At 40.7% G+C, this 22,620-nt stretch overlaps 1 protein-coding gene and 1 long non-coding RNA gene across 7 annotated transcripts; one reads left to right on the top strand and one right to left on the bottom strand.

Moving 5' to 3' along the window:
* Positions 1-646: 646 nt before the first annotated feature.
* Positions 647-8,393, bottom strand: LOC112991926 (uncharacterized). 3 transcript variants are annotated; one of them, XR_010390968.1, is made up of 4 exons: positions 8,307-8,393; positions 2,542-2,639; positions 1,275-1,355; positions 647-661 (listed from the first exon to the last, which is right to left on the bottom strand). It is a non-coding gene; the product is annotated as an uncharacterized LOC112991926 (long non-coding RNA). The 3 variants fall into 3 exon arrangements; XR_003261376.2 differs by lacking the exon at positions 647-661 and having other exon boundaries at positions 1,125-1,355; XR_003261377.2 differs by lacking the exons at positions 647-661; positions 8,307-8,393 and adding an exon at positions 3,762-3,877 and having other exon boundaries at positions 1,125-1,355.
* PARP11 (poly(ADP-ribose) polymerase family member 11) lies at positions 8,330-22,053 on the top strand. Of its 4 annotated transcripts, none has more exons than XM_064517929.1 (9): positions 8,446-8,500; positions 11,411-11,446; positions 11,884-12,012; positions 12,106-12,226; positions 13,398-13,473; positions 15,037-15,109; positions 15,197-15,327; positions 20,140-20,291; positions 20,722-22,053. In XM_064517929.1, the coding sequence occupies exons 3-9, from the start codon at positions 11,887-11,889 to the stop codon at positions 21,033-21,035; spliced, it is 993 nt and encodes a 330-aa protein (XP_064373999.1). In that variant the 5' UTR covers positions 8,446-8,500; positions 11,411-11,446; positions 11,884-11,886; the 3' UTR covers positions 21,036-22,053. The 4 variants fall into 4 exon arrangements, with proteins under 4 accessions (XP_025970531.1, XP_064373999.1, XP_064374002.1 ...); XM_064517932.1 differs by having other exon boundaries at positions 8,466-8,500; positions 11,393-11,446; XM_026114746.2 differs by lacking the exon at positions 11,411-11,446 and having other exon boundaries at positions 8,330-8,500.
* Positions 22,054-22,620: the final 567 nt, after the last annotated feature.

The raw sequence follows: 22,620 nt of genomic DNA, 5'->3' as shown, positions 1-22,620 counted from the left end.
AGAAAGTGCATGTTCCATCTGTGCCTATTGCAGATGTATCCCTGCTTCACAGACATTCTTTTTGTCCCTCCCAGTGTCTCAGATTAGTGAGACAGGCCCCTGGAAGCACTGCTCCCATCTCCCTTTCCCTAAGAAGAATGAGGGTTGCAGGCTGGGAGTGGGGAGGCGTGTTGCTTGACCTGCACTGTCCCTGTCATCACACAGCCCATCTCTGAAGTCCAGAGGAGCAAGACACAGAGCAGGCCAGGCCTCCCCTTTCACGCTTTCTCCCTTGCTGCCTCCTTCACAGGGGCTGCAGGAATAGGAAATACTCAGAAAGAGTCTTATTGGCTGGGGAACGGGCCTTATGTTGTCAGACTTGCAAATGCACAGTGAAGCCAAGAAGGCACTAGGGCTAGGCAAGGCCATGGAAAGTATCTTCTTTTCCCATGTTTTCCTTAGTGAATGTAGATGGAAGAGCAGCAGAATGCCTATGTTCCTCTTTCAAGGGGAAACCACCAAGCAGAGGAAAGTGTCCTCAGTCACACCTTTGTATGTCAGGACCATCCTAGACCAGTGGTGTAGAGTGGAACATGCAGGGCGCTGTGCGTGCACAGGGCTTCCTCCAGCTTCCCATTCAGCAGACCTGATGAGAGGGACTGGTGCTGAGGAGGGGAAATGCCTAGAAAAGAGGCCAGGTACAATATGTGTGACAAAATGGCAGGGGAGGACAGAGGGGAGAAACCAGAGTGTGAACCAAAGGGGCAGGCATAAGGGACAGGAACTGCTAGATTGCAGGGGCAGTGTATCCTATCCTTCTGTCTCTCTGCTAACAGGCAGAAGCTTTTCCCAGCTCTGTTGCACTGCCATGTTTTGTCCAGCAGCTGCAATAAGTGTTCAGGGGCAGAGACCATCTTTTTCAGTGCCCCCTCCACCCTGGGAATGACCTCACCTGGGACGGCCCCCCCCCTTCTGACAGGACAGAGAATGACCATCAGGAAGGGCAGCTGGGATGGAGATTGCAAGGTCACTGGGGTCTGAAAGCAGCTGTGTAGTGTGATTTCATTCACTCATGTGCTGGTCAATGATTCCTCTCTACTGCTCTGCCCACCATATCAGAAGGTCCACACCTTCATTGGCTCCACTGCTGCACTCAGACTTCATTTGGAAAGACAAGAGACAAGATACAAAGATCCCTGCCAAATGGGCCAAATACAGCATAGGATGCTTATCTGAGGGAGGAATAGCTGGGAGAGAGGCAAAGGTGAAAGGAACCCAGATAATAAATGACGGACGTGAACGGGCACCATGCAGGCAGTGTCTTTCCTTTCCTGGAGGTCTGTAGGAGCCACTGGATCTTGCCTCTTGAGCTCTGCCTGAAAACAGAAGAGGATAAGGGAATGGAAATGGCCCCCAGTATGGTTGGTTTTCCCCTGTAATCCTCCCTATTCCTGATGCTGGGCATGGCATCTTGGTAAGGAAGAAGCTGATGCAGCATCTCTCAGCTGAGTGTTCCTCTGCGGTAAAAGGTTTCAATGAAAGGTGTGAGAAGCAGTGTGTGCAAATGCTCAGCAAGAGGATCTGGAGGAATGGGAGGAAGCTGTGACCTCATGCACTTCATGTGTGTATGAGCCAGTCTCTCTTTCTCCCTGCAGGTAGAGCATGAGCCAGAGCACCTTGACCACCCCTGTGCACTCATGAAGGATTTCTCAGCTTCTGTCTCCGATGGACTGTGGAAACAGATCCAAGAACCAGAGTCTCTGGGGGCCCTCACTCTCTTCTGGTGGTAAGAGGGACATGCTGGAAATAGGGGACAGAAGGCGATTCACAGCAACCTCGTCCTGCCATAAGCAGTGGGGAATGCAGTGAATAGATCTGACCAGATGCTGGGAAACAGGAGTATCACAACTCCTACTGAGGCTAGTTCATGACATCGCCATTCCTCCTGCTTCTCACCCAGACCACCCTCGACCTCACCTGACAGGTCACTTGCTACCTGCCCATGGAGATGTTGTTGTGCACCAGGGATTCAGCAAAGAGATTTCTCCCAGAGCATACGTCCTTGGTGATTGCTGAAACAGGAGAATAGAGTGCTTTGTAGAATGGGAGAGAAAAAGCTCAAAGAGCACCAGAGGAGGTGTGGGGCACAGTAACCCTCCCTCAGATTCATTTTAGTAGTTGAAGAGAGGGGCAGAGCAGCAGGTTCTCCTTCTCTAGGCACTGAGTGATCCAGGAAACACCACAGCAGTTTTGTGTGCAGCTGGGTCCCCCTCCATCATTGGTTCCTACTGAGTGTGCAGAATGAAGCAGTCCAACCAGACAGGTTGAGAGTGGAGGGCGAGCAGGGATTGTGGCAGTGATGATAGCTAGAGCTGTGGTCCTGAAGGTGGGAATGGGGATTGCTGTAGTGGTTGGTATGGGCTAGTGCCTCTCCCTTTCAGCAGGGAAGGAGTGAGAAGGGAGCACAGGATCAGCTCTTGCTGTTGCTCCTTCGGTTTGCAACAACAAAGAGGTGGGAAATAGGGAGTACCAGCCTTGTCCCCTTCTTGCAACTGTTCTTACCTCTTCATCCAGTGTGGCTAAGGCAGTTTGTTTTTCCCACTTTCACATCCAGTCCTCCTCCCCGTAGCTCTGCTGCCATGAGGGACCATGTGATCACACTAGAAAGGCAAGAAGTCAGCCTCAGTTATTTAAAGGTACTTTCAGAATGTGGCAATTCTGCACTGAAGTGTCTGATAAGCTCTCAGCTCTTTTCCCAGCTGGCAGGAGAAGGCCCTCTTGAATTCATGAAGCACACTAAGATTTTGTTATCCCAGGTCAAGCAGAAGAACAGGTGGGCTTGGAGCCAGAATGTCTTATTTTTTAACCAACCTGCAGAAAGTAGATATCCCTTCCACTTAGAAACCGATGGCCAGATTCCAACTCAAATCCTTTGGGAAGTAAATTAAAAAAATATATACTTGCCCAAATTCATTTGAAATTAAACCCCAAATGTCACTCCTTTCTTCAGCCAGGAGGGGACTGCTTCACACCACACTAGAAGCACTTATGTGAGAATAAACCATCAGCCAGGCTCCCTGAGGGGCACAGTGGAGAAAGGTAGAGGAATTTAGTACTGGAGGAAGAGGTTCTTAAATGCACCAGGTAGATGCTTTGTTTTGGGGTATTGCGCATAATCAAAGACCTGGTATTTGCGCCACTGCAATGGCTTGGGCAGGCTGGTGTTGTTCTCAAATGGAGTGCTGGGCTGGAAAACAAGATGGAGGATAGTGTTGAGAAGGATATGACCCACAGGTCTGGCATGCTTGAAGCTGGTGAGTGGGGTGTATGGGCTGTTCTCAGAGTGGAACAGCTGTTGGCATGGCCAGTCACACCTTTTCCATGTGCTCAAACACTCCATCATGTTTTCTTTAATAGTGGTGCTGAGCTATGTGGAGTGAGGCAGATGCAATGCTGCAGGATGTTCCAGGTGCCAAGGATGAGGGATGCCAGGACATGGCAGGCAGCTTCTTAGAGGAGCTTCCATTCAAACATTGTAACCACTCGTCTGGACTCCACAGTGCTGGCATTCAGCCTAAACCTGAGGGCTTGCAGAACCCCTTTATGGCCAGCTGGGAGGGGAAGAAACAACATGGATGACCAATCCCACAGGCCCAGGACACTTTCCATGACTACAGACCGGCTCTGGTGGCACCATTTCCTGTTGGGGAAGATCTCCTGACAAGGGAGATGAGGAGGAGGAAGCTGACAGTGGTGAACATGCCTGGCCACATACTACTCACCACTATGACCGCACAGTGCTGAGGAATGGTATCTAGGCCTTGGTGGATTAAGTCCTCACAGCCCACAATCAGCTGGTGCATCCACAATAAGCATCAGTTGGACCCAGCTCCACCAGCTGATTCGGCACCTCCCTTTTCTCCTGGTCCCACCTGGTCGGCACAAAATAAAATTGCTTCAGCTCCTCCCTGAGAAAGCCAAAGCTGACAAATAGGATCTTGGGGGAGGTTGACCTTTGATGTGGCTGACAGTGGTCTTGTGGGGAGAAAGGAGTCTGCAGGAGGCAGCTGGTCATTAGAACAGTGCATAGGGTGCAGCACTGCAGCCAGGGCAGTGAGAATCAACCCCATTCAGCTGTCATACTTCAGAAACTGAACTGGTGTTGGCAGCCTCTCTGCTCTTGAGGATATCTGATTCTCTGATTGCCTGTGTATCTGATTCTCTGATTGCCTGTGTTTTGGATGACTGCATTAGGTCTCACTGTCATGCTGTGCTGCAGTTAGTGATACATGGTTGCAGCAGCCTAGTAAAGCTAAGAGTCTAAAATGAGTCCTGGTATCTAAGCATCCTGGTTCCCCTGGGCTCTGCTGTGAAATCTTTCCCAGTCCTTCTCTAGAGGATGGGGGGGGGGGGGGGGGAACAAAAAACAAAAAAAACTTCCAGCTCTCTGCCCTTCTGATGTTGCTACATCTATTTGCATTTAAGTTCTCTTAATGTCAGCTGCAGATCAGAGGACTTCCTGGACTCCTGTCTCACCAAAAAGATGAGAGGCTGAGGCACAGGACCTCAGTCTAAACATGAAAGGAGACAGAAAAGCATCTGATAATTTTAAGCAACCAAGTTATGGCAAAGTATTGGGCATAAGAGAGCATGAGAAGGCTGGGGGAAAATAAGGGACACCTGAGAATATAGGAGAAAAGTGAAGTAGTCTCTTGGCTGTGGGCTGTGTTCTCCATGGATTAAGGAGCAAAATAGATACTGCTGGGCACCATGGCTTTCAGTCAGTTTCACCAAAAAAAGCACCAAAAGAATGAGGTGATCCCATCTACACTAGCCCAACTAAATTTAAGTATCATTTACATTATGTCTCCATTGCATGAATTCAAAATTGTAATGATTAAAAATTAATTTATTATGAAACGGCAGACTCTAAAGAATCACCCACTTCCCTCTCACAGAATGTATTATGGCAGTTTTCTTCCTTATCTTATGCTAGCTGATACACTTAAGGGCAGAGCTATTCAGAAGGACATAGACAAGCTGGAGGAGTGGGCTGTCAGGAACCTTATGAATCTGAACAAGAACAAAAACAAAGTCCTGCACCTGGGAAGGAATAACCCCTGGCAACAGTACAACTTTGGGACTGACAGGCTGGTGAGCAGCTCTCCTGGAAAAGACCTGAGGTCTTGGTGAACAGAAAGCTGAATGTGAGCCAGCAGTGTGCTGTGGCAGCAAAGAAAGCTGACAGCATCCTGTGCTGTATTAACAAGACCATAGCCAGTCAATCAAGGGAAAGGATTATTAGCATTTGTGAGACCCTATCTAGAATACTGCATCCAGCTGTGGGCCCATCAGTACAAGAAGGACATTAATCAACTGAAACAAGTTCAACAGAGGGCCACCAAGATGGCCTGGCGCACTTGCCCTGTGAGGAGAGGCTGACGGAACAGGGTTTGTTCAGCCTGGAGAAGAGAAGGTTCTGGGGGCACCTAATAGCAACCTTCCAATACCTAGGTAGGTGATCAAGAAGACAGGGTCAAGCTCTTCACAGAGGGAGCTGGGAAGACAAGAGACAATGGACTTAAGTTGAAATGAGACATTCCAAATGGACATAGAGAAAAGCTTGTTCACCGTGAGGGCAGTCAAGCATTGCAACAGGTTGCCCTGAGAGGCTGTGTGGTCTCTGATCTTGTAGGTTTTCAACAACCAACTGAATAAAGCCCTGAATAACTGGACCTGACCTCATAGTTGACCCTGCTTTGAGCAGGAGGTTGCACTAGATGACCTCCTGAGGTCCATTCCAACCTGAATTCTCCTACAATCCTATAATCACCCAACTGAGACAATTAAAGGGGCATTATGTCTGGGCCCTGATTGTAATTTCCCTCTACTTCAGGTAGATCTTCCAGGTGATCTTTAGCAGCTTGGAAAAGTTGTACTTGTTATTTTCCTGTCCAGGTAAAGACATAAGAAGAAAGGCTGAGGGAGCTCTTCTCACAGGGAAAAGTGACAGAACAAGAGGCAATGTACACAAGCTGCAATACAGGAAATTCATGTTGGAAAAAAATTCTTGCCCTTAAGAGTGGTTCAGCACTGGAACACCTGCCTGGAGACACTGTAAAATATCCATCTTTGGAGATTTTTTTACAACTTGGCTGGAAAAAGGAACTGAGCAATTAGGCCTGCTTTGATCAGGAGATTGGACTAGAGACCTTCACAAGTTCTTTCAAATCTAAATCCTTCTATGATTCTATGATTTATGTGCCAGGCAGTACCAGGGAATCTCTCTTTCACTTCCATTCAACTATTCCCTGCAAAACTCTGTAACTCAAGTCATGTGCACAAACCTCTCCAGCTTCTGTCTTTTTGTTGCTTCTAGTACAGGTTCATGGGAGCCAATTACTGCAATTATGTCTTCACCAGCACTGCTGTTAGTTTCACATAGTATGTAAGATATCCACAGAATTCTTTGGAGATAACTGCTTTCAAGAGTTTTTAAATTGTTGTTGCTGTGAAGAGTCTGGCATTGGCATGTAGCTTGCTAAGAATACAGTCATTCTAAAAAGCTTTATTTTGAATGTATCTAAGATGTTCTTGTCTTGTAATAGGCTTATGCTCTAATTATTCTACAATGACAGGGAAGAAACAGACACAAAAAAATTCCCAGCTCTATCCCACACTTCAAGGCATACCAGCAGAAACCTCTTCAAAACTTTTGGCTGCTAGACAGTTCCATATTGGGCTACAGTAACTGTCTTCATATTTACTTATGCAGATTCCACAAACAGCCTGACTGCTTCCAGTTGTCACCCTGTTGGAAGGTTCCCCATATACTTCAAAAAATACACAACAGGCAGCAGTAGTAATAGGAGCAAAGGACTCACAGAGGTTCAGGTTAGACATAAAGCATTGGCAGCATCTTTCCAAGCAAAAAAAAAAAAAAAAAAGAAAAAAAGAAAAAAAGAAAAAAGGGTATTCAGCAGGCATGCTGCAACAGCTACAGTGGTAATACCACCCTTATGTCTATCCTTTTCACAGATTCATAAATTAGGACCACACAGACAGGATTGGTCCCCACAGTCATTATGTGTTTTTCAACCACACCAATATGAATATCCTGTCTGGAAAAAGATATCCCTACTTCTGGTAAACTCCTCGGCTCCTGAAGACATGGGCATCACATGCATGCCAGTGAACTGCCCTCAGTAATTCACCCAAGGTTGCTTGGCATCAGAAAAAATAACCTCTCCTAACTATGTACTGAGAGACAAGGTCAGCAAGGCCAGAATCTGGATATATATCCTGTTTGACACTCCATCAGAATATGAGAAATTCATCATTTTCAATCCACCTGTGTTGTTTCTGGAATGCTGCCCAATGAACAACCTTCACAACAGGATGTACAGGATGTACTTTAACGGCTTCACACGACTGCATGACAACTGCCTGTTCTGTGAAGTTTCCAGCTTGGAATTTATTGCCCACTGACCAACGACAGTGTGAATTAGCAAGCTTCTTGGGGCTGGTTAACTGCCTGTTTTTCCACTCTGCAGCTCTCATTCTAGACTCTCTGCACAGAAAGGCAGGGATGAGCTACATTCCTGACTATAGCCCTCCTCAGTAAGAAGTCCTACAGCTGCTTTTGCTTCTAGGCCTGAATTACAATGTAAAGATGCCACTAGGTGTTCATTTTTCAAGCCCTGAAAGTCCAGTTGATGGTGCCTGCAACAGGCTGCAGCTTTTACTTCCTCTCTGCATTAGGTAATCACTTAGAGTTGTCACTTCCACTGCCCTACAAGGTGCTAGCGCAGTACAGGTTCTTTAAATGCTATCTGTACAGATTTAAGGACATATACAGGTACACGTGGCCTGGCTCCATACAGGCTGTGAAAGCTCTTTGTGGAGACTAGGCCCATTGCTATCCATGATGACAGCTGATAATTAAAGGAAATAAAAAACAAAGCTACAGGGTACAGAGAAGTGAGGCACACTGAACTCAAGCATCTCACAGCCAAAACTGCTACCCATACCACAACGCACTGACTAGACTGCCAGAGGCCGCAGGGCTGACGGGTGAGGGTCATGGCAATGCCACCACGCTGCGAGGCCAAGAGATGCCCACAGGGCAGGCAGGCAGGCAAGGCCCGGCTCCATACAGCATGTCCCCTTCCTCCCCCCATCGGGCCCCGCGGCGCGAGGGGGCGCCCAACGCAACCGCCCCCGCCCCAAGCCTCCTCCCTCAACTGCTTCCCAAGCCGCCGCCTACTTCTCCTCAAATTTGCATACCAGGCCTCGCCCCTCTGTGTGACGAACCGATATAGCCCTACCTATAACAGCCGTTGCGCCTCCCTTTTCTTCTGCCACCGATAACGGAAGCACCCTGGAGCCTGAGCAGTGACGTGCCCCGAGCGGCCGGGCTCGGCCTGCTTGTTCCCCCCCCCCTTCCCCCGCCCCCCGCCACTCTTCCCCACCCTCTGGGGGCAACATGTGGGGAGCGAGCCCGGGGTGGGCGGCCGATGCGGTGAGTGCGCGCGGGGAGGGGGACGGGGGAAACGGCCACTCCTTTCGTCTCGTTCCCCCTTCGCCCGCCTCCTCCTCAGTAGGCGCGCTCCAGGCCGCAGGCCGCTGTCGGCCCGTCCCGCTCTGCCCCACCCCTTGCAGGCGAGCGAGCGCGCGCTGAGAGACCGTGTTGCCAGGTTGGGCACGGGGGGGGATGGGGGGGGGGGCACAGGCCGCCGCCTACTCTCTTTGAGGGAGGGCTGGGGGCCAGATAGGGGAGGACCGCACAGACGGATTTAGCTATCTCCCCCCACCCCGTCCATGGCCTCTTATGGGCTCAGCTTTGGAGGGGGTAGGAAAAGGGGCGACCACAGCAGCGGTCCTCTGCAGAAGTGATGATGCAGCTGCAGAGGGCATCATCCCTCTGTGAGCTGGCTCTTCAGGTCGTGGCCTGTACCTGTGGTAATGCTGTTCTTTCTTCTCTGCCACCCCTTCCCAGCACTATGCTCTCATCTCGAGAAAGTCTCCTTCTCAGATACTTTGCCACCTAAGGAAGGGCTGAAGTCTCGCTTAGGGCTGCTAGTGGACCCAGCTGGGAACTATGCAGAGTTGTTGATTGTTGGCAAAAGAGTCTCCAGCACTAAAGCACAATCCAACAAATGGATGTGGGCAGCACAAGAAAACAGAATAGCCCGTCTGGAAGCACTATAAAGCATATTTATCATTCATACTTAAAACTCTCTGAGAAATGAGCAAGTGTGTTAGCATTACAGCTATTCAGTTACAGCACTGTCAGGACACAACAAGCATTCACTCTTACTAGAGGAAACTTTCTGCTGTCAGAGTAATAGGTGTGACTTTTGCTCAGTTGATGTTAACTCCTGAGCCAGCAGTAACAGTGCTGGTAATGGGAGTTGAAAGCTCCTCTGTTAGCAACAACATTGCTAATGAAATTTTCATTGCTGCATCTTTGATTGTTGATATTTTGGTCATCCAGAAGAACCCACTAAGAGTTTCTGCTCACTGTGCATGCATTCAGAGATTTTGGACAAAAAACTACCTAGTCTTTATAAATGGAGTGGTTTTGATTTTAAATTCATCAGTAAATTGAGCAGTTTTGTTTTAAAAATGTGGGATTTGGATTACCTTTCAGAGTAGCACTCATGTTTCCTTTTTAGTGTTTGCGGCTTGTGTCCTTCTTCCATACTTAGAAGTATCCAGGAATCTACGCAAGGTTCTGACTGGGATAATGTGTAGACTGGAAGTAAAATTTTTGGAAGTTATGGGAATAAGTGTGTCATTGATAAGTTTTTCTCCCCCCTGCCCCCTTTCCCTCCCCGGGGTGTGTTGCTCCTAGAGGAGTACAAGTGTGTTGATCGGTGCAGATGAACATACCTTCTCTGTTTGTAACTGTTCCAAAGCCATTAGTAATTTGAATGATCAGATTCAAGGCCCTGAACTAATGTGGGATGCACCTGAGGTCTGGTTATTCTAGTGGGAAAATGAGAAAACTAAACTGTACCCCAGAATAGTTTTCCCCTTTCCTCTTAGCTTTAAACTAAGCTAAGCTATGTAGCGTAGACTACAGTAACTCAGCCTGTAGGTGAAAGCGTGGCCTTTTTGCTTAAAATTGAGGCAGCTATCCTTGTAGGTTTAAATAATGAAAGTAAGCTGTCAAGACCTTTCAGTGTCATCAGGGCTTCCTACTGGAAGGAATGGATGTGCTTCCATTTGTGCTGAAGTAGGTGTGCCCTGAGATTCTGCAATTTAGAGATGTCATGGAGGTCTATCACTGATTTCCCTGTTTTCTAAACATTTAGATTTGTAGGAGCTCTTGCTGATTAGAAATCATGCCTTACTTGAGACATAATTTCTAGATGTTTCCATGAAGCAATTTCTGTGATTTTTGAAAACACCATTGAAGGTTTGCTTGGGAAAAATATGGGGGAAGATAGTGCTAGAAGAGCACCATCTGCTCTCAATTCCTGCCTCATTGGCACTGGCCAGTTGGCTCATAATTCTTCATCTCCAGGGTGCCTTCTGAAGGTCTCTATTGTTTTCTGGGTTGAAGTGCCCAGGAAGCAACTGAAACATCCAGGTTTTTAGCTGGAAAATGTTTTGACTTATTTGCGCTGGAGTGTGGTGTTCTACTTTTCAGAAGCAAAGGTTAAGTTGAGGAAATAGTTGAGAAGAGTGCTAGTCTCAGTTAATCAGTTAGATTGGATGAATTGCAAAGTCTTTATGGGAGTAGGGCAAGCCTGTTTCTCTGAAACTTTTTTCCTCTCATCAGAGTTTTTACTGTTGTTTATTAACTGGTTTTGACAAGTTAAGAGATAAATGCAAGTGGAGTCAAATTCTTTCAGATTTTTCAGGATTTTATTGTTAAGTTGAAATCTGGTGGGGGCTGTTGTGAACTTTTCCTGGTATAGCCATTGGTTGCCTTTTCTATGAACTTGTCCAGTCACTTTTTGAACTTACATAAACTTTCAGGAACCACAGCATACCATGCAAAAGAATTCCATAGTTTAGCCATCTATTTTATGAAGACGTTTCCTTTCATTTGTTTTGAACTTAACACAAGTTTTGTTAGACGTGCCCTTCTTAGTTTGGAAGAAAATATAATCAGTTATTCTGTATTTAGCTTTGCCATGATTTTGTAGCCTTCTGTTATATCCTTTCCTCAGTTCTCTTTCTTTCATCCTGAGGAATCCTATCTTTGGTGATCATTTCTTCTGTGGAAGGCATTCTGTTTGTTTTTTGGCAGCCTTCTCTGTACCTTTCATAATTTTACTGTATCCTTTTCAAGGCATTTTCAAGGATTTTTTTCGTTTGGGGGGAAACAAATCATCATACAATGTTGAGGAATAATGCACTGTGGACTTACACAGTGACATAATGATATTGCTTGTTTTAGTCTCTAATTTTTTTCTAGCAACTCCTAACATCCCATCTGATTTGTTGACTGCTGGTGAGTATGTAATAGATGTTTTTGTCAAACTGTTGGATGTAACCCCAATATCTTATTCCTGAGTAGTGTGTAACTCAGAGCCTATTATATTTATGACTGGATTTGCTCACATGTCCCTCATTGTGAATTTAGCACCTCTTTTTGATCTGACAAAGCCTATAGTTCTTGACCTGATGATATGTTTATAAACATTTGAGAAAGAGTTAGCTTTGAAAATGTTTAACTAACTTTACAGGTAATATTTTTTAAACTGGATAAGTAGGAAGTTGAAGAACCTTCTTTAACAAAGAGAAAACAAATATGCCCCTCTGCGCTTTTTTTTTTTTTTGCATTTCACATTATTCTGCTTTTTTATTCCTTTCTGAATTTCTCAAAAATGCATTTCTGCAAATAGTATCCCAGAAGACTTTTTTTTTGCATGTATATGAACATTGCAGGAAATGCTTCAAAGAGCATCAGAAGAATTCTTTCCAAAGATGGAAAGTGCAGTTGAAGAGATGGATACCTCAGACACCCAGTGGGGCTGGTTTTATTTGGCTGAGTGTGGCAAATGGCATATGTTTCAGGTAACTACATATGAAGTTATGTTAGCTATGATGATTTCCATATGTCAAGCTACTGCTGAATTTGCCTAAATGTGCTTTTGATTTGTTTTAAAGACTGATTCAAACAGTCATTGCTCAGTTAGCAGTGAAGATATTGAAAGGAGCTTCAGAACAAACCCACAAGGATCTGTTTCTTTTACTACTGCAAAATTTAACTACACATTAGACTTTTCAGGTATGTCTCTTGTCATAGATTGAATTAAATAATGGAAGGTGTAAGATACACTAGTTGATTTGTTCATTCAGCAAGTTATTTTCCTCATTTCTGGTGCAAAAACTCATAATTGAAAAGGTTTTTATTGGAAGGTACGCGTGAAATTTTGGAAGCAGCTGCACTGTTAAATTTTCTTGTGTAGTTTACTAATAAGGTAGTATGCCTTGTATAGTAGCGCTCCAGCATTTTACCTCTGCTTACCTTAGCTGCAGGTAGTATCTGGCATGCATTCATGGGACTGGGAAGTTTGAGCTTTGTTCTTTAACCTACAACAGCTTATAGACTTGAAAAAATAATCTTCCTTTTGGAATCTCTAGAAGAAACATTGATGTGATGGAAGCTTTCTGCAAAATACTGGCATTAAAGTGGTTTTGTAATTCAGCAGATGCTTTAAGCCAATTCTGTTGTTGGAATACGAGATACCCGAAAGGCTTTTCTAGTAAACTGTAAAGAACTCACTCATGCCATACTTGTAAATTACAGGCTATTATTGGATTCTAATGGCATTTATCAACTATCTTCATCTTACACAGAAGCCTCTTTCAGGTCAAAGAAAATAATAGTATTTCAAATAGAGAGAGAGGAGAGTGGGTAGAACAGTGATGTACTGGGAGTAAAGTACTACAGAACAATAGGAAGAGTTTGGTGTTTGCTTTTGTTGAAATGTCCATTAAAAAAACTTTGTTTTGCATCTGTAATAAAAACAAAACCAAATACAAATGCTAAACAAGAACTTTAAATCTCAGAGGTCATGACTTCTTAGATTTAAAATAATAGATAGGAAGGAATAACTGATGCAGTATTGTATTTTGCCATATTAGTTGTATTAAAGTCAGTGGAAGTTTTGCCATTGATGATGGGGATGAATATTTCACCAATAGTATTCTAACAGTAAACATATTTCTTTTGTATAGTATTTGCAGGTTTTGCCAACTGTTGCAAACAATGATGATTCTGAGGCCAGTATTTCAAAATGTTTATCTAACGTATTGATTTGTTAATTGTTGAAATAGGAATTTCTGTCAGGCAACTTTTGAAGTAGTAATACTGTTAAGAAAAATGACACTTAAATGTTTCATATGCTATAGATGAATTCCAGAAACTTTCATCCTAACTCTTGTTTTATGCTCAGTGATGAAACAAACCAATCTAACTACCCTTAAGCAACGTCCAATAAAGCGAGCTCCCTTTTCTATCAGTGCTTTCAGGTAAGGAAATAAAATGCATTATTTGAATTATCCTGATTTGAATTTTATTCTTGATTCTTTTGAGTAAAATGAAACAAAAAATGTTTTATGTTGTTTATATTTATTTACTTATTTTTTTACATCAAACAATTTGAGAGGTGGAGTCAGGTAGGAGAGCAAGTCAAGTGAAGAAGGAAGAAATCTCACAGGGGATAAGCGAAAAAAAATTTTAGCTTTTTTTTTGTCTTTTATTTTGGAGAAAGTAAGCTTGGGAGAGGAATTACTTGTAAGTCATATGGAATATTTTCATCCAGCTTGCAAGATTCTTAAAGCTATGCCTGACTTTAGCCTTTTGAGTCCCTTGCTATAAATACCTATTGGATCAGAGCTGCTGTGAAGAAGCAGCAGCAAAGAATGGAGTTTTGTTCAATTTTAATAATGACCTCATAAATAATTTAGAACTAATATTGTTAACAGTCAAAAAGATTGAGTTATATTTTTTTGCCTGCAGTTGTTTTGATCATTTTCTCTAAAATGATATGAAATGACAAGAAATTGCATCATAATGACCAGCTGGTCTTACGAGTCTAATTGCTTTAGATTGTAAGTTTCTTACCTTTTGATCAGTCATTAGATGTAGAGCTGTACTGATGAAAATTGGATGTTCACTAAACAACAAACTGATCTATGTAGTGATAATACCACATATAACATTGACTATGTGGATTGTGAGGTTTTTTTCAAATAGTTTCTTAGAAATAATTTTAATTCTGAATTGTAGTCTGGTTTTACTTTCAGAACAAAATTTGGCATTTATAAGGAATGTTGTAGCAGTCGTTACACTGGCATTCTGAAAACCTTTGTTTTTTTGAAGTGTCAAGCTGTTACTTTTTAAGGGATGCTTACTGAAGAATGCATGTAATATTGTGGAAATTCAGTTTTGTTATTTTGTTTATTGAAGAATTGCATTTGGTACTGTATCACAGTATCTTCTGTTTTCATGTGATGACACTGTTCTCTGCTTTCAAGAGATTGATTAATTTAGTCTCTTCTTTACAACTTAAACACTACTATATATGCACGTTTAGGTATATGCTTAAAATACACATTTTTATATATAAACAAATTCAACCATAATTTTCAGGTGTGCACTTGTAGCATGATGCTTTTAAACATTTAAAATGAGGGCTTAGTTTCCAGAGTCTTAGGCCAACTGTAATTCCTGCTACTTTGGAAAGTTCAAGTTATATCTACACTCCCACGTTTCTAAATCAGTGTTGCTCTCCATACGTTGCTGACCTTTCTGACTACCTTTTCTGATTTACCCTCCTATCTTTTATTGGGTAGATGGTGTATTAGAATTGTTGATTACCATGGTTTGTTTACACTAAACAAAGCCAGAATCTGAATACAAAATAAGACTTCTTGCCTTTGACCTTACATATTGTCTCTGTGAGAATTAAAACCCTATGTAGTTTTGTATTAGCCTTTTTCATAATGTATTGGACAGAACAGGCATTCCAGTGGAGGAAGAAAATGCCTTGTGTCTTTGATTTTTTCTTAATTTTTTTATTTTTTTTTAAGTTTCATCTGTGAAAATGAGGCTATCCCTATGCCGTCACACTGGGAGAATGTAAATACTGAGGAGCCATACCAGGTAAGAGTTTGTATGTGAGCTGGCCAAAGACAGGTGGTAATGAAATAATGCATCTCAATGAAATTGTACTAACCTTTTTTTTTCCAGCTTATTCCTTTGCAAAAGAAAACAAATGAATATAATGAAGTTTCTTGTCTCTTTGGAAAAACAATGGATAGCCACCGAATTAAAAGAATTAAGAGAATACAAAATCTAGACTTGTGGGAGTTTTTTTGCAGGTGAGATTATTTCAAAAAACAGTATTATTTTAGGACTGTTAACAGAGCAAATATTGAAGGCATGCAGCAGAAATATGTCTAATTGCTTTTATTATAAAGTGATTAAAATACTTGTGTTACTTTTTTTTAATCAGTTTTATCTTCATTTGCTTACTTGTCATTCCTCTATGATTGTATTCAAAATTCCAGGCTCCGAAACTTCTACATGTGCAGAACTGTAATACTTGTATAAATGCATTAGATGTGGATGTAGCACAGATCAGAGTGATGCATTGGAAGATGCTGGCATTTATCATCTTCAAGTATCATTCTAATCTAACAAGTTGCATATAAATCATTATTTAATACCTTGATATATTGGTTTGTGAAATACACAATTACTAGTTGTAAAGGAGAAAAAATGACAGCAAAAGTTGTCATACTGGCTACAGCCATTTACTGCTGTAGGTTAACATTGCCAAAATGTTAGCTCTAGGGCTTCCAGGGTAGAACAAAAATGAACTGGAATTTTGAGGAATATATAATTCAGCTCTGACTTTGCAGCCATATTAAAGTTAATCGTTCCAAGAATTTTTTTAATTAGTGCGCTGTGTTTGGCACTGCTATCATTCTCTTACAGGGATGTCTCTTGGAGACATCTCTTGGAGAATTTGACAAAGTTATTTTTAACATTTCTGTGAATAGTTTGATTTGAACTAAACCTTTTTACTTCTTTGTGAAAAGGTTGAGAAGTCCCAATTCTTTTTATGTAGAAGCATCACCCTCTCCTGAAGGAGAATGAGGTGCTAGACTTTTTCAGTTTTATACCGTTTTTAAAGATAGGAAGTCTTTGAGCAAGAAATGATTGGTCAGCTATTAAAGAATATGTGAAAATGCCAGGAGATTGACATATTAGCCTGTGAATGTCAGTTGTTTGTGTCTAAAAAGAAGAAATCAGCTTTTTTCTAACTCCTCCCTGTCTGAGTTTCCTGTGCGTACATATGGTCAGTGTCCAGGATGTCCATGTGGTGGAGGCCCATGATATTTATAATGGAGTAAAGAGGGAAAAAATAAGCTTTTTGTAAAATGAACCTTGACAGGCTTGTATTAGTTGAATTCTAGTTAAAAAAAAGAAAAGAATATTTGGGGCTTGTCAAATTCCTCAACTTTATGAAACACATGGTAGGACTGAGCATCCAATTAGCACATAATCATGTCATTTCTCCAAGTTTAGTGTGTTACCAAAGCTATTTCTGGTTTCTCTTCTTTTCCCTTTCATATTGTGCTGGGCTGTAAGAACTAGAAGCGCTGAAGTTCTGTTTCCACTTCTTTCGTAGTATCAGTCTTAAGCAGTTGCATTTGACAAAAGTTCTCAGTCTTGTCTCCAGGAAAGGGAACATAAGAGTCAATTTTAAAGATGTATTGCGTTATTAAAAATAACAAGTTTAAACTGTGAAGAAATGCTGAGGAGACATATATCAAAAGTTATGGCAGTTGTATGCTTTGTTTTTTGAAAACTATGCAATTCATTACTATATATTGAGATATATCATGAATATGCATGAAGAGATGAATTCAAATTCCTGTTTCAGAGACTTAGCCTTCTGTTAATTGTAAATCTGTACAGATATATTTAGATTATATTTAAATATAAAGACTTACTTGCTTGGCCATATGTTTTAACATCTACTTTTCTGTTGTGTAGTATATCAGCTTTTAGTTCAAATTAAGTTTCTGTAGAGCTATATTTGTACCATTTTAATGTGTAAATTTTTGAGAATAAGAATAGCAAGCAGACTTCAAACTAGATGTCCCCAGTATAGATGAAAAAAAAAAAAAACCCACAGAAAACAAACAATTCCCTCCCTTCCCCCACCTATCAAAAACCCAACAACTTTCTGCTTAGATAAGGAACTGATGATGATTTAGAAAGTGTACTAGCTTTCCAGGTTGGACAGTGGGTAGAACTCATGGTTTAAGAATTCTGAGTCTATGGATTTTGTGCTATAGCATTCTTAAAGTATGAAACAAGGATGGCAATTACAATTTCACACATCATGAATATTACAGTATTACCATATGAGTGCAACTACAAAACTGTACTTTTTAGTAACTGTATCTGAATAAAGGTATATGAAGAAGTCATTTTTGTTTAAGCTTTTTTCCTTTATGGAAAAAAATATAAATGCGTGTATAACTAACTAAACTAACATAAGAATTGCAAGGATATGTGTGTGCAATTAAGGCTTAGCTGCTTTTCTTTCTCTCCAGTTGAGGGTTGTATGTAACCATTCTGTTATTTGCAGTAGACGGGTTTACGCACACTGATGAAAAGATTATTGCCCAGTAGTATATTACACAGAAGTAAGAATTCCAACATTTTACATTCACTGAAAGTTCTTTTCATGTCCCTTGAGGGAAAGTGAAAGTAACAATATGAATCTTAGTCTAGCATTTTTTGGCTCATGCATCTTAAATCTGTATTTGTAGAGGAAGTGGAAAATAGCACTAAGTAACACTAAAACAATGTAGCAGGATAGGCACATGTTTCAAGCTGACTACTACAAGATTATCTGTCACTGCTGTTAAGTGTACTAATAAGCAAATTATGAGTAATAGAGTAGAAAACATTGTCACTGAGATTGCTGGCCATCTTTAGAAGGAATCTGCTTATGTACAAACAGCATGTCTATGGGTATTTAATTTTGCTTTAGGTTTCTCCTTTCTTAAGCAGACTGGCTGTATGAGAGCCTTCTGAGCGGTGGATAGACAACTTTTGTTTTACTGGATTAGCTTGTCACTGCTGGTGGGAAGTGTTAGATGATGTTTTTTAGTATAATTAGATGGTGGGAAGTGTTAGATGATGTTTTTTAGTATAATTAGACTCCTAGAGATACAATACAGTTATATTCCAAATCAACAAATGTCGTGTTGTGGTGTTTCTGTGGTCTGCAGAACCAGCTTCCTGATCTGCTCAATATAGTCTATTATCAGGTCAGTAATTAAAAGAGCATTGCTTGAAAGGATATTTACATCATTGTAGAGGTTAAAACACATTTGTTTTAATAACTCCCATATTGTTGACTATTTAAAATTAGTTTTATGATATCTAACTTGTCAGAGATTTGCGAAAGACTGTCACAGAACATTTTCAGGCAATTGTAATAAATCTGTTCTGTTTTAGATTAAGAAAAGTTACTCTAGGCTCCCTTTATACTTTGTCAGGGATCAGCAGGCAACCATACAGGGTGCCAAAGACTACTTGAAAAATTTCAAATGATACTCCACATTGTTGGCATTTGGGTGTGCGGTGGAGCTGTTGCACCTTGAGAAGAGCAACAGTTGGGCAGGGAATCTTGGCTCCTGGCTTCTGTTGAGTTGCAAATGGAGTAGAAGTTGGGTGCCTGGAACCTCTCTGCCTCTGACCAAAAAAATGCCACAAATAAGTTTATCAATGACATCTCCCAGATGCTTTTAAGTTTCTACTGCTACTCTTCTAATTTGGAAAGCATTTTTTGCATGCCACATTAAAATGTTGTCAATACATAGTTTATTTCACTTTGCACAATGTTAAGAAAAGAGTCCAATAAAACAGAATAAATATATCTTTCAAGCTAACTCCTGCAAGATTATCTATCACTCTTATTAAATGTACTAATAAATAAATGGAGTAATGGCAATGTAATGCCTTTTATATGAAGAATCTTTGCTGCATATCTCTTTCATTGGGCCTTGTTGGTAGGCTGACCTGCTCAGGCTGCATCTAAACTGTTACTTCTCCAGTTCAGGTATGCACTCCAATTATAAGCAAATTGTTTAGTTTGATAAACCTCACAATGTACCTTCCTTCCCATCCCCCCCCCATGCACTGTGCTTTTGTGTGAAGAAAATCCAGGTACACAGACAAGAAAAAGCTATGATGCACTCCAGCTTGTTTTTTTCCAGATAGTCAAGGGCTAATGACTGTGAATAGCCAGTGGTTCAGTGGTTTAGACATAGCTCCAGAGTCCAGTTCTTCATGGATCTTAGGGGAAAACTTAGCTGATGGAAACTCACTTCAACAAAGATTGATGGAAAATGTATCTGTCCTTTATTGTAGGAGTGCCGTGGTCTTCTGCCTGTGAGAGTGTAATATAGGTTGATGTGTTTTTTATATATATATATATATATATATATATATACACACACACACACACACACACACACACACACACACACACACACACACACACACACACACACATTTACTTTTTTTTTGTTCCAAAATGCTAGAATGATGTAATCCTCTCAAAGCAAGACCTGTCTGTTAGGAAGCATGTGAACCATTAATTCATAAAACAGTTATTAAATGATCTTGTAGACATAATTTTAGGTAAAATTACAGGTAATTTTATTTTAATGGATTTTGTTATTTTACTTGGGTAATTATACTTCATAAGCTACTAACTGATTTTACCCTGCCACATGCTATCTAAGCAGATGAAGGGAACAAAAAAAAGCACACCATGGAAGAATAATCTTTCTTTTAAAAGTAAATCTGTAGAAGATGACCATTCTGAAAATAATGTCAGATAAGCAGATTTGGGAAAATTGGTTAAAAAGCTGTTTTTTGGTAAACTTAGGTTATGAAAATCGTCCACAGCATCCAGAAGCTTTTGATTTCTGAACATTTATCTTAAGAATTCTGGTCTGTTTGAGAACTAGAATCATCTAGTCACTTGTGAAAGTGGACTTTGTACTGTTTTAGGTCTGTCCTCTCTGTAGTGTTTTCAGAGTAGAAACTTAATTTGATTGTACACATGTTTGTAATGCTATATTGTTTTTTCTTTGTAGGAAAAAAGCACAACTAAAGAAGAAAAGAGGTGTCCCCACTATTAATGAGCAGATGTTATTTCATGGCACCAGTAATGAATTTGTAGAAGCAATATGCATTCATAACTTTGACTGGAGAATAAATGGCATGCATGCTGCTGTATATGGAAAAGGTAAATATTTTTGTTACATGCAACAGTTGAGTAGTCTTAATAGTTCAGCATTGTTAAATGTTCTCCATAATGTTCTTTGAGTTATTCTCTCTATATATGTGAAGAGCTGTTTAATATAGCTCTGGTTTTGAGGTCAAGTGTAATTAAGAAAACTTAGGATGCTGTAAGCCATTTAATTTTAACAGCTGGCTGGTAGGACTGGGTGGGGGGAAACAGCAAGCAGTGTTGGCTCACAAGATGACCTCCCTACTAAAATGTTCACACTAAAAATATTTGGCTCATGTTTCTGTAATCTAATGAGTTAGAAAATAATCATTGGATTGCCAAAGAATATTAAAGAATGGACATCTTGCATCATTTTCATATCTCTATCAGTGCACTAGTAGTAAAGCTGTCATGATAAGAATGTCATCAGATTTTTTTTTGAAAGGGACCTATTTTGCAAGAGATGCGTCATATTCCAGTCGTTTCTGCAAAGAAGATATAAAGCATGGAGATACTTTTCAAATTCATGGTGTGAATCTGCAACCTCATCTGCATAGACCAGATAAAGTCATGTTTCTTGCTCGTGTATTAACTGGTGACTATATCAATGGTGATTCAAAATACATGAGGCCTCCTTCGAAAGATGGAAGTTTTGTGAACTTGTATGACAGCTGTGTGGATAATACCTGGAACCCAAAGATCTTTGTTATCTTTGATGCCAACCAAATCTATCCTGAGTATTTAATAGAGTTTTGTTAAGTTTGAAAGGAGTTGAACTGAATATTTGTTTGTGTCTTTTTTTGATAGTTTGTTCCTTTTGCAAAGACAACAATATAAAAAAATGAAGAATGAAAGGACAAAGGTGGGGGGGAAGCATATATTGGGGTTGTAGCTGTTAAGTATTTAAAAGGCATTGTCCAACTCCTTTTAAAATCTGTAAATAAACTTTACTGATACCTTTTTCAAATGAAGGGATTATAACAAATTTGAAATTGCTTAGTAAGCCTTAAATAAATTGGGTGTTGGTAAGTTTTCAAAGACAAGATTTATGTTCTGATTTTTTAAATATATTACAAGTATTTATTCATGTGGTAGAAATATGCCTGTGATACAGTATGTGTACGAATGAAATTAATCTTTTTATAAAGATCATCTTTATAATTAGAAACAGAGGACTTGGCTGTGTGTCTGTGTGTGTGTATTGTGTAGTACATGTTCCTTTGCATTTGGGGAGATCTCAGTTTGAAATCTAAACCGACAATGAACCCATCTGGAGAAAACAGATGAAAGGACCTAGAATTCACCAAAGCTGCTATGTTTAACTTTACATACTTGGTACCGCTTCAAATTTGCAAACTTGCCAAATTACAGAACTCTTAGAAGTTGAACTTTGGTTTTGACAGAAATGATGCCCTAAAGTTGTTGTGGTTGTTAACTGTTTAGGTATATAACTGTTGAGCTCAGTACTAGGATATCAGTTGTTGAATAATACACTTGGCTTTTATTCCAGAGAATTTGTTGATGTTTTTGGTAGTGTGTGTGTGTGTGTGTGCGCACATGCATGTGCATGTGGTTGGCTTCTGTACTTGTGCTGCTGTGTTTCTTGTCTCATCAAGGTTGAAGAACTCCTCACTCAGTGCTGGTGTACTTGCTGTTGCTGAAGACAATGTTTAGATTAACTTTACTGAGAATAATACAGAGTTAAACCAACAATGAAAATTTCAAAATGGGGCATCTTTTCATTTTTAAGAACTTTAATAAAAAGCTTTCAATAACACTTGTGTAGAATAGTTCTCTGTGAATCAGGTTTTCATAATTTGTATAAATGTAAAGTTAAAGAGCATTTTTGCCATGTAGAAAGAGTAAAGAGACAAGATTTGGGTAAAGAGCAAAACTTGACTACCCAAATACCTGAAGAAGGAACAGGGGGATATTACCGTGAAGTAAACTGAAATGTTCAATGATTTGCCATGAAATTGTGTCCTTAGTATTTTTCTTTATTAAAGGACTTACGGAACACTAAGGGTCTAACAATGGATTCTTCAAGCCTAGAAGCTCTGTGACCAGTAACAGGTGCTTACTGAAATAGTATATGGTATATAGCTGTGGCAGCTATAGAGTGGTCTTGATTGATCTGCCATGGAATTATTAATGGACTTCTTGAATCAAAGGCTATCTTTAAAAATTATTGTGTTCAAAAGGCACTGCAGTCTGTGTGACCAAACCTGCTGAAAATCATATTAAACCCATGGAACTGGAAGCAGAACATGGCTACATATTTATCTGGCATCATAACTGAACACACCAGCATCTCTACTTTCTCCCTAGCACCAATATGTCTGCC

Source organism: Dromaius novaehollandiae, chromosome 1 (genome assembly GCF_036370855.1).
Source record: "Dromaius novaehollandiae isolate bDroNov1 chromosome 1, bDroNov1.hap1, whole genome shotgun sequence".
Lineage (NCBI taxonomy): Eukaryota > Metazoa > Chordata > Aves > Casuariiformes > Dromaiidae > Dromaius > Dromaius novaehollandiae.
The sequence above is the reverse complement of the archived record's forward strand: the minus strand, read 5'-3'. Positions and strand labels throughout refer to the sequence as shown.